Here is a 12,004-nt window from a genome sequence, read left to right as displayed (position 1 = left end):
TTTCCTTCACTTTCCAATAACAATTACTTTATTTTCCTACAAGTCTTCATCCTTCAGCTTTATCAAAGACCACGAGGCTTCTATTAACAACTTCAAGGTACTCTAGGCTTACATTAATACTCTCTCCAAAGCCCACTGCCTGGTTCTAAAGACACACCAACATTTTAGATTTTAATTATAGCAGCATCCCACTAATATGTACCAAAATCTGTATTATTAGCTATTACTATTTAACAAATTACCTCCAAAATTTAGCAGTTTAAAACAACAAGCATTTATTATCTCAAATTTTTTCTGAGCCAGAAATCTGAGAATGGCTTGGCTGGGTCTTTATGGCTCAGTTTCTCACTTGGCAGCAGTCAAGGGGTCACGTGGGGTTGCAGTCATCTGGGATTTGATTGATCTGGAGTATCTTCTTCCAAGTTCACTCATTTGGCTGTTTACAGGAAACTTCAGTTCCTCTCTATATGAGCCTCAACATAGAGCTGCTCCCAGTATGGCTTCCTCCAGAGTGATTAATAAGAGAGAAAGAGATGGCAGGGCGGAGTAGAGGTGGGGGCGGGGAGAGGCAGTGAACATCAGCATTCAAGAGTGTCCAAGATAGAATCCACATTTGTTTATAACCCAATATCAGAAGTGATGTACACTTTTGCAGTGTGCTCTTAATCACACACACCACCCACCCCCTGACACAACGTGGAAGGGACTAACAGTGTGAAACTAGGAGATGGAAATCATTGAGGGCTCTCTTGATACGGGCTGTCACAAAAAGCATGCATGTTAAACTTTTGAATTAGTTAAATTTGAAACTTGAAAAATGAAAAGATAGGACAAAAATAAGTTTGTTCTGTCTTCTCGAGGGCAGTAGACACCATTTCCATGTGACATTGTCTCTTATAGCCAAATATTTATTACTTACTTGACCTTTGAAAACACTTATGTTTATAATTCCTGTCCTGGACTTTAATTAACTCATTTGCTTTTTAGTAGTTATGACAGCTTGTATAGTAATTTAGAAGGCTCACTAGCTAATTAGCAGCTGAGCAGCTTTTTTTTTTTTGTCTCTTTCTCTTTTTTATTATATTTTTTAATTTATTTTTTTGCTAAGGCCTTTCATCTTACACATAGACTTATTCCCCACAATAAAGGGACAAAAACTGAGTAGATCAGTAAACTAGAGTAGCACTATCTATTCTGCTTTGAAATTAGCTCTAAACTCAACCCTAAAGTATAGCCCTAGTCACATGTTATGAATCCGATTATGTTTTTGTTCTTCTTGATAAATTTATTTTTTTTCAATTTATAAGATGACATCAGTCAATAAATTACAGGACAGTTAACCTAAATACCTCGAAGTCCAGTATCTCTTAACACATAATGAGAAGCAAAATTAGTTTTGAAAAAAGGTGAAGAATGTTCACAGGAACTTTCAAAGATTCCTGGAGGTAATAATCAAGAAATGGTATAAACTGGGAATTCTTACGTGCAACATGGAAATTTCTTATTTTGATAAATCACTTTGGTTAGGTAACCAGTGCTGAGATCTATTTTGGACCAAAAAGTATCACATTTACTGAGAAATTATGTCCTTTGTATTTTCCCAGTTAATAATTTCATATTTGCCTTAATATTTTTACTTTTTAGGCATTTTGTAATTTAAATAAAATATAATTGCTCAGTCTACATCTTTTTCTCTTCTGTTATTTCTAATATAAATTAAGAGCTAACATTTATTACACTGTTAAAATGCCAAGTACAGGAATTTATTTCATCTGCAATCTCAAAATATCTGCAACTTTAAAATATTCTGTGAGCAAGCCCTAACATGATTTTCAAGATTTTGTTATTTCTATTTTTATTAACAGAGAAACTAAAATGTGGAGAGAATATATAGCTAGCCTAAGTTCATAAATATGGCAAAGATTCCAACCTATAAGCTAAGTCTTTTTATTCCCCCAGTACCTCGAAACAAATACCTCTATTCCCTACTAGGTTCAAAGAATAAATGTGAAGGCTAAAATTTTACTTTTTTTTTAGGCCCACAGTCCCTTTTCTTAGCTGTGTCTTCAGAATTTAAAATTATTTGTTTTAAAAGAGGTAATATAATGGAGATGTTTATTGTGTAACATCTCCAGCGGGTTCGAAACAGCACCCTGTGATCAAATATATCGATATTTCTGCAGGTCCATAAATTTATGTCAGTTTAGGTCACATTTTGCTACCAAATGTGGTGGTCCCGGTGGAAGTGTTTGTTGCCTCTTCTCACCTCCGGATGGTATGTTTTTAAACCTTCTTGCATTTTCGAGGCATGGATCTATAACGATAAATGCTAGTTGGAGGACTTGCCTTCAAGTGTCTTAGGCAAGTGTTCCTAATACTGAACCCCCAAACTAAGGAGACTTAACTCTTCAGCCTCAAGATAGCCCTGAGTCAGAGCAGGTCTGTTCACATGATACTGATCTACCCAAGAGTTGAGGCATTTAAGGAGCAAAGAATGAGTGTCTAAGAAGTAGGCTGACTTCTCAGAGGAAGAAGTATGAAGCCTAACCAAATATGCTTAGTCATCCCTCTCAGTTTCCCAGTCATTCTACCTCTGAAGCAGCAGAGTAAATAAAAGAATTGGAGTGAGGCCACCACCCGCCCGCCTCCACAGTACCGGAAGTCTTTATCACTGTTATATGTTATGTTTATTAGTGGTCTGGCCTTATTCCACACCTCACTATAAAACCATTCATTTGTTTTTACTTCTTGTACAAGTTTCAAGCAGAGTTGTGTATCACTACTGACCTCATTATAGTTGTAGTTGATCAACATGTTGGGGGATTGAGGATAGATCATGATCCTTAATAATGAAATTATATTGCCATTTTTATAGGAGAATCTTAGTACGTGGTTGCTGAAATGTTTAGGAGTGAAATGTCATAATTCTGCAATTTACTTTTAGTGGTTCTGCAAACCAAAAAAAAGGTTAAAGCAAATGTGGCAGAATATTAACAATTCTTGAATCTTGGTAGAGGCTGTCTGTGTGATTATACTATTCTTTATTCTTTTCTTTATGATTGAAATTTCTCAATATAAAAAGTTGAGGAAAGAAAAAGACCTTAATCATGACAGTCAAGCTGTATATGAAAGCACATTTGACAGAATTGAAGAATTTAATAGTAATTAAGTTATGAGTGTTTAGATGTTTTCTTTAATAGTCAATACATGCACTTTATATAACTTAAAAATTGCTTTGTTTCTTATATATACTATTTATGTTCACATACTATGTTTAGTATATGAAAATAAGCTGTTCTGTTTTTATGTCTACTTCTTTATCTGCATTTTAGTTTGGGACTGAAAATCTTTAGTTTTAAGAAATGATTAAATATGCCAAGTGTGAGGTTGATATATTATCATAATACATATTAAATCTACAAGGTTTCTATTGCTAAGTCCTAGAAAGCATTGGCAATTACAGATTGATGCTAAAAGACTTCTGAAATCATTCATTTGTAATACAAATAAGTTTAAATATTGTATTTTGCATTTTATTTTTTAATGCTTATTACATTTATTTCTTCCCTAGATCTTCCTCAGAACTGTGATCCTAACATTCCCCTAGTTGCTCAGGAATTAATGAAAAAGATGATACGTCAGTTTGCAATTGAGTACATTTCAAAAAGTGGTAAAATTCAAGAGAATAGAAATGGTTCCATTGGACCAAGTCTAATATGTAAAAGTATCCAAATGAGTCAAGCAGAAAACTCCGTTCAGGAAGAACAGGAGGGCCCGTTAGACCTCACTGTGAATCGAATGCAAGAACAAAATGCTCAGCAAGGTAAGACTTTATATTTGAGTGTGTAACATATAATAATTTTATGTCTTAATATTCTTAAATATAGGTAACCTTATATTCATAGAGAACTTTAGAAGTAATATTATTTGTATTTAGCTTATGTAATATGGACTAGTGAGAAGTGCTAAATTAGAGCTTTTGTACTGCATTTGACTTTTGGTTTATAAAAGAAGAAGTTTGAGTTGCTCGCAGTCTCTTTTCACAACAAATTATATGGTGAGAGGGTCCTAACGAGCAATTTAAGAGCAAAGAGATGTATATAATAAGAAGTTACTTTAAAAATATGGGATCTGCACATAAAAATATGCAGCTAAGAAATTGACTAAGCACTTGCTCTTCAGTTTTTTACACTTAGGTGAAAAATAAAAAAATGGATGGTTTATTTTCAATTGTTGATTATGGAACTGGGAAAGGAGAAAAGTTAATACATGTGATCATCATAATGTAATTAACTGTGTAGAGATCCATTTTTCATAAGAACCTGAATGATGAAGACTCTGTTGGACTTATCTAATAGTTCATTGAAGGAAGAGCCATGATTTACAGAGAAAGGAAGAAAGGGCCTTTTAAGTGCTTGTGGAGGATGGCAAATAAGTGTTTGCTTAGAAAAGAGAAAGCAAGTAGTTTTTGTTAACACAAGTTAGAGATATTATTGTCAGTCATTGAAGTCAGAAAAATACTAGCATTAAATTTGGTCCCAGAAAGCAGTGTGGTGTTTGGGGCTCTGAAGAAACGTTCACTAGTTGTCTTTTCAGTATGTAGGACAGATTAGGGAGCTGAAATATGGAAATAATATTCTTTAATTATGTATGAGTTTATTTATGTGGAAAGATGTATTAGACACATTATAATAGAGAAAAAATGTCAGAGATGACTATAATGTAAGGCTTAAGGAAAACAGTATGTCAATACATAAAGTTTTGGAAGTTAGAAAGCATAGGATTTCTAGAATGTTTGTTTTGCTTTTTCATGTTACACACGATCTTATATCTCTTCTCCTTTGTGGGAAGCAGTTCAGTGTTCTAGAAAGACTAAAACATAGGCTTCAGTGTCTGACAGACTTATGGATGAAATCCCAGCTCTGCTACTAAAGTTACCTGAACAAGTAACTTTTCCTATTGGAACTTTAATTTCCTCATTGTTATTTGGCAATAAGAATAACAAATTCATTGGAGAAACATGAAAGTTAAATATAAAGTAACCAACTCATAAAAGATACTTAAACACTAATCTCACTGTACTCTTTACCTCCTCTTCCTTACCACCCAAAAGAGAATGCTTAGAAATAGCATGATAGTGAATTTTTGTATGGCTGTTATACATTGAAGTAGGACTGAACTTCCTCTGAATGGCCCAATGAATAGAATTAGGATTACTAGCTAAAAGTTAGATGGAAACAGATTTCAAGTCCATAAAGAAAGAATATTTCTAAGGATCATACATTTCTTAAAGTGGATAAGAGCAAATGATCCCAGGTTGCCTTATCGTTAGAGGTATTCAAGAGCATCAAATGAGTAATTGAAATAGATGACATTTTAAATGTAAAATTCCATTTTTGACATTCTGTGATTCTATGAACTTAAGTGATAAGGCAGACCCAAGTATATGTAGAAGACTACAAGTGTAAATTAAGTATTGTGATATCCTAGGGAAAGTGTACAAATATGTCTGTGAACATCCCGAGGTTGAAAAAGGATCTATGCTTTAGTCTTTTTTATGATTTTAATTTTGGGGTATGACTTCTTATATGTGATTTTGGTGTTCTTACTTCAGGATAGGGATCATTTAGTGTCTAGTGTTGCTTGTAGTGTAGAGAGCAAAAGAGAATGGTAATTAGATGAGGCTAAAAAAATAGGTAGGGACCAGATTATAAGAAAGCCATGTAGGCTGTATTAAAGATTTTGACTTTTCTTAGGGCCACAGAAAGCCTCTGGATTGCTTTAAACACAGAGTTATGGAATCAGATTTTCCTTTATGAAACCGTTCTGCTGTAGTATAGTTTGGTAGGCTCTAACTTTGCCTCCTTGCATACCAATATTTTTTTAATGGAGCACATACCCTTTGATGCATCCGTGTGTATGTATTGTGTATATATGCACACTAATATTTTATATGTACTTGTATTTCCACAAATTAAAATTTTAAGGTTAAAGATGTTATAAACAATTTTTAAATGTCTTGCTAATCATGACTTCACCGCAGTATCTTACTATACAATATAGACTTTGTGAGAGTATCATTAACGATAGAATGTATAAATCCATAAAAGTAGTAATGTTAGTTCTGCCTGTTTATTTGCTGCTACTTACATTTTTCATATTATTCTCACTCTATCATTTCTTAACAGTACTCATTTAAGCCAATTGTTCATTTTGTGAGTTCCTTTATTCAAATTACGAATTATTAATAAATCCAATAGATAATCTAATCATAAATAATATGACTAGCTTATGGATAGTCTAACCTATACATCTATGAGATTATCAACCCCACATGGTTTTACAGGTTACTTTATATAACCTTAAAGCAACAGATAATTCTTGTCTTTTACAGACTATTTTAGAGAATAGAAAAGAGAAGTATTAGTACAATCTTTATACCAAAATCAGACAAAGATAGCAAAAGAAAGTTGCAAACCAGTCTTACTTACAACCCTCAGTGTAAAATTCCTGAATAAATGTTAGCAAATTAAATATAGTGAGGTATAAAAACATAATTAATAATGACTAGGGAGACCCAGATGATTTTGCTGGAGCACATACCCTTTGATGCATTTGCTGCATTTGAAAAACAACATTTTATGATTTTCTACATTACTTAAAAAAAAAAAGGAAAACCACATCATCATCATCATCCTTATAAGTATAGAAAAAATTCTGATATATTTATGATAAAAATACTTACCAAACAAAGAATATATGAGCACCAGAAACATCGTGACTTTATTATTTAAAGTAATGAAGAAGACAAAAATGCACACTATCACCAGTTTTTTTTAACATTTTATGAGAGGTCCTGACTCATGTAACATGATGAGAAAAAAATAGAAGTATGAAAATAAGCAATATTAAGCAGTGGGTTATAAAGAGAGAATGAGGAAAGTCGTGGTCACTTCCAAACAACATGACTGTGTAGGTAGGAAATATAAAAAAATGTTTAGGTGAACGTTTAGAATTGATAAAAAAAAGTTTAGAAAAGATACTACTTGCAAGGTCTGTATGTATTACTCCATATCAGCAACCGCCCAATTAGAAAATCTAGTTTTAAAAAAGATGTCATCCACAAGAGCAACAAGATCAGAAAAACATTAAAACACCTAAGAAGGAAACTAATAAACTGTTTAAGACTTATGGGGAATATTATAAAACTTTATTGAAGGGCATAAAAAAAGACTACCAAAATGAGGGGTTATATTTTAAATGAATGGGAAGACTAAAAGATGGCTGTTTATTTTTAATGTACTTAAAATTCAGTGTCATTCCTGTCAAAATTATGGTAGGATTTATTGTTAAAAAATAAAAATAAAAAAAGACTGGCCAAGCCTAAAATTTCTGAGCAGTATTTAAAGTGTCAAGAATAACTCAGTCAAGGTGGTGAGGGACTTGCTCTAAAACATACCAAGATTTATTTAGCACAGTAATTAAAACAAGGTGCTACTGGCCATATACAAATCAGTAGAATAGATTAGCAAACCAAGAAACTCTCCAAGCACTAGTGGAATCTTGGTGCAAGATGAAGATGTCACTATAAATTAGGGAAAGATAGCCTATTCAAACGTGGTTCTGGGGTAATTGATTACCCACATACAACAAACAAATGAACAGAAAATGTAGATGAATCCCTACCTCACACCACTCACCAAAGTAATTCCAGTTGGATTAAAAGGCTAAATCTGAATAGAAAAACTAAAAGTTACAAAAGATAAAGGATTATATCTTAATGAACTCAAAATAAGGAAGAATTTCTTAAGGTGCAAAACTACCAGTTTGTACAACAATTTTGTAAATATGACTATACTGAAATGTAAAATTGTAAAAATTTAAGTGTTATAAAAGTCAGTGTGAGCAGAGTGAAAGTTTACGCTTCAAATTTGGAGACAATACTTGCAACTGATGTAACTGTCAACTATTCAACTAAGAAAACTACTACATGAGAAAAACACTCCACAAAAAATAGGCAGAAACAGTTCCCAAAAGATAACAGATTAGCCAAAAACCAAAGAATAAGATGTTCAAAGAATTATCCTACCCATTTCCATCTCGATATAGGGTTCTTTTATTCTCTGGTATAAGAGATGGTAATTCAACCTCTCTTTGACAGCTCAGATAGTTAAGCTCATATCCCTGAAATATCTTCTCTTTATTTATGTTTTCCATCTGCAACAATATTTTACTTTATAGTACTTCAAATATTTATAGAAATTATTATATCTCCAAGACTACTCTTTTTCCATGCTAACCTTTAGGGTTTTTTTCTCTATCTTCAACAATATGAGAAAGTTTACTTCTTTTACTTACTAGTGCTATAAATATTTGTTAAAACTATTATGTCTCTCTAAACCTGTTTTCCACACAAATCTTTTTTAGCTTTTTTAATTGTTTTTCATAAGTCAGTTTCCATACTCCTCATATTCCTTGCCCTATTTTCCACAAACTAGACTGACTTTAAAAATAGTCACCCTGAGGGGAGTATTTTCATTTACCTCTTAAATGTACTCTCTAACAAGATATTTCAGGATTAGAGATATTTCTTTTTGTACTTTCATTTCTGCAGATTTTTGTAAATACCCATTCTCAGAAACTGAGAGGAAGAAGTCATACATTGCTTGTACCAATCATTCTTTTTGTCCTGGCACACTAAGTGAAAAAACAGGTAAAAATACCATTGACATATAAAAACTTTTCCGTTTTAATATGGGGCCAGAGTAAAAACTTCTAAATTCCAAAGCACAGGAAGAAATTTGAAACTTATGGATCTTTATCATTATCATGACAACCACAAAGTAAATTCACCAGTCCTGTGCAGAACAAGATCAAGTGTGGGCAGAGATGAAGCAGCAGCACTTCAAAGGCCTTGTTGGTGGTGTTTTTTACCATGAGTTCCAGTGCATATCCTAGTAGAACTTCATTATAGTAAATTTCTCACTGCATTGTAACTTTTTCTGTGCTTAGCTCCCCACTAAAATCTACTCTTGGGAGTATGACCGTCTGTTATTCACTTGAATCTACCAGTGCATGTATGATGTATGACATACTGGATTTATTGGATTAAAAATCTTCATTATTTTCAAATGTTGCTGGCAACTGGAATGAGATTTGATCATTGGATTTTAGCATTACAATTTTTTATTGTAAACATTTTGGATGGAAAATACCCTGAAATATCTTTATACTTTCTTAAACAACATATGGAACATAAGTGTCATGACGAACATTAATTATTGCACTGCCTTGTAATGGCTTGACATTTTTGGAATTATTTTTCCTTAGTCTAATTGGCAACAGATAAGTAAAAAAAATGTAAGAATTATTACTTCACACTGCTGTGGCTATAATATGCCAGTCATTTTCTAGGCACCAAGGAAGCAGTAAGGAACAAGATAAAAAATGTTCCTGCCCTCATGGGACTTATAGTCTAGTAAGTTAGACAAAGAAATGATAAACATATCAATAAAAAAATAATTTCACAAGGTGATAAGATCTATAATGGAAATAAAACACAATAGCAGGAAAGGTTACTATATTCCCTCTGAGAAGGTGATTTGTCTAGTCAACAGCCAGTAAATGGAAACAATTTCTGTTTATTAGGAACATATTCAAATATACAGAAAATACAGCGTAGTAATCTTGTTCCTGTCATCCAGAACTAATAAACGTGTTATTTGATCATATTGGCTTTTGATATGTTTTCTGTTAAGAACTATCACATCCTTTCATTTTTTTCTTGGAAGCAAACACTAATAATATCTATTTATGCATCTGTAAGAATAATAGTTTTGTGTGCTTTTAAAATTTATGTAAATGCATACAAAAATGCACTCTTGTTAATTAACTGACTCCTGTAACTTGCTTTTTTTTTTTTTTTTGCTCATTTGATTAGCAAAAATCAAAAATCTCTACAATACCAAATGTTGTCAAAGATATGGGAAATTTGGTAATATCTACTGAATTTCAAATATACATAACCCTATTGTCTGGCGTTTATACTTCTAGGTACATAATCTTAGAAAAATTCTCATATATGAACACAAGAAAATATTTGGAAGGATTTTTATTTCACAATTGTTTGTAATTGTGAAAAACTAAAACAACCTAGGTATCTGCCAATAGGTGAATGAATGGTAAATTTCTGTCTCTCCTTTTCTCTGTCTTCTACTCATTCTATATTACCCTAGAGCGTTTAGCTTAATAAGGATTTAGTTTATATCTATCGAGTTAATGATTAGTACTTTGGAAATGTATACACAAAACCCATCTAATTGTGATATGATAGCTCCTACTGATAGTTGGAGTCACACTCAGCTGGATATAAATCATCAGCAGGAGCAAGAAAATGCCCTTCACCCCTAATTTCAGATCTTCCTTTTTCTCAGTCCTCTTTTCTAAGCTTATCTGTCTCCTTCTCTTACTGTTTTTGCTTTTCTAATTTGGACAGTCCTAGGGATAACTCTATGATTTTTCTAGTGCTTGAGCTGTAAAAAGGGAATCATGATATCAGCAAAATACAAAAAAAAAAGTATAGATAATACTGCTAACAAAAAGTGAGATTTTCTATAGATAAGTAAAATTTATCTAAAAATATTTTTTATATTTTTATTTCTTGTATGTGTTTTCATGTTTCTTGTATTCGCTACATAAATGTTCAGTGATTAAAGAATTTTACTGTGTGATAGAAATATGCTGAAGGACTATATTTTCCATTTTCACTAAATAACAGACAATAATGTGTTACTTAAGTTAGCAAATACTTTTGGAGCAAAATTTTTAACATGGGTAGCCTAGATTGGTATGGAAAAAAAGATAAAAGCATTTCTGACTTTGGTCACTGTTTAGAGTTCCTAAAGAAGAGTAATGAGGAGTTATAGGCCTGATTTGGGTAGCTCTCTTAAAGGTGGAACAGGGCTTATTCTCAAGCTCATCCTCCAGATTAAAATTAGTTATAAGCGGGGTTGTGTGTGGCTGTCAACCCAGCAATCAAGGAGTGACCCAAAAAGGACAAGAATACCTTTATTGCCCTAGCTAGGGAGCTATAGCCTAGTTTGCATAGTTAATGTAACACAGAGAGAAGGGGTTCCTGTACCTCGTATTTCTTGTTTGTGGAATAATTAACTTTAAATCGACCATATCAAAAGTCTTCGAAAACTTTAGAGTTGGAGATTTTTCATTACTTTATTTTGTAACATTGATTAGGAATAACAGACTTATAGAAAGTGTATTTTACATGCTACCAGCTACATAAAACATGAGCAAAGTCCAAACTAGTGAATTGAATGATAAATCTGAATATGGATTAGGTAGTCATGATTTTTTAAAGAAGATAGTCTTAACAAGGTCTTGAAATAGTAAAATTTTAATTGCTGAAGAATAGAAATGAGATTATAAAAGAGAAGACATTTCTTTCTTCTTTTAATAGGTTATAGCACTTCACTGTTGTTTATGAAATACAAATGAAAACGTCAAGATCTCTGATTGTGAGGCATTCAGTCTCATGAAGGAAAAAGATATGTGAATCAAGAATTCCATGAGAGTATCATAGTATTTTAGAATACTATTGACTCAAAGGAGGCAGTAATTAGCCTCCACTTGGGGGGATCTCAGTCTTTAGAGATGCGTAGGAGTTTAACAAGTTAAAAAGGTAGAAAGAGCATTCTAGGCAGAGGGAACCATGCGCTGCATTTTGAGAGACCTGACATGACACCACATAGCATGTTTGAGGAACTACAAGTGGTTACACGGGAAGCGTCAGATGGAGACCAAGCATAAAATTGGGTAGGATGGATAAACTAGGGCAGGATACTTCATTTAACAACTTTTTAAGGTACGATGTACCATATACTTTGTTTGCCTGTCCATTATCCCCTTTTACCCTTTTAATCTAGGCATTCTAACCTCTAGCCATACTGAATTTCTTCTGATTCTTCAAAAATCTCTTCAGCAAATAATT

At 32.7% G+C, this 12,004-nt stretch overlaps 1 protein-coding gene across 11 annotated transcripts in view; it reads left to right on the top strand.

The window, feature by feature from the left end:
- Positions 1-12,004, top strand: part of LCORL (ligand dependent nuclear receptor corepressor like) — a 118,634-nt gene that overhangs the window by 76,676 nt on the left and 29,954 nt on the right. For all 11 annotated transcript variants that reach the window (XM_011365094.2, XM_023534040.1, XM_023534037.1 and 8 more), the window contains one exon: positions 3,572-3,823. In XM_011365094.2, coding sequence (XP_011363396.1) covers positions 3,572-3,823 — 252 coding nt within the window. The remainder of the gene's footprint in view (positions 1-3,571; positions 3,824-12,004) is intronic.

This window comes from Pteropus vampyrus, unplaced genomic scaffold (genome assembly GCF_000151845.1).
Source record: "Pteropus vampyrus isolate Shadow unplaced genomic scaffold, Pvam_2.0 Scaffold5, whole genome shotgun sequence".
Lineage (NCBI taxonomy): Eukaryota > Metazoa > Chordata > Mammalia > Chiroptera > Pteropodidae > Pteropus > Pteropus vampyrus.
The sequence above is the reverse complement of the archived record's forward strand: the minus strand, read 5'-3'. Positions and strand labels throughout refer to the sequence as shown.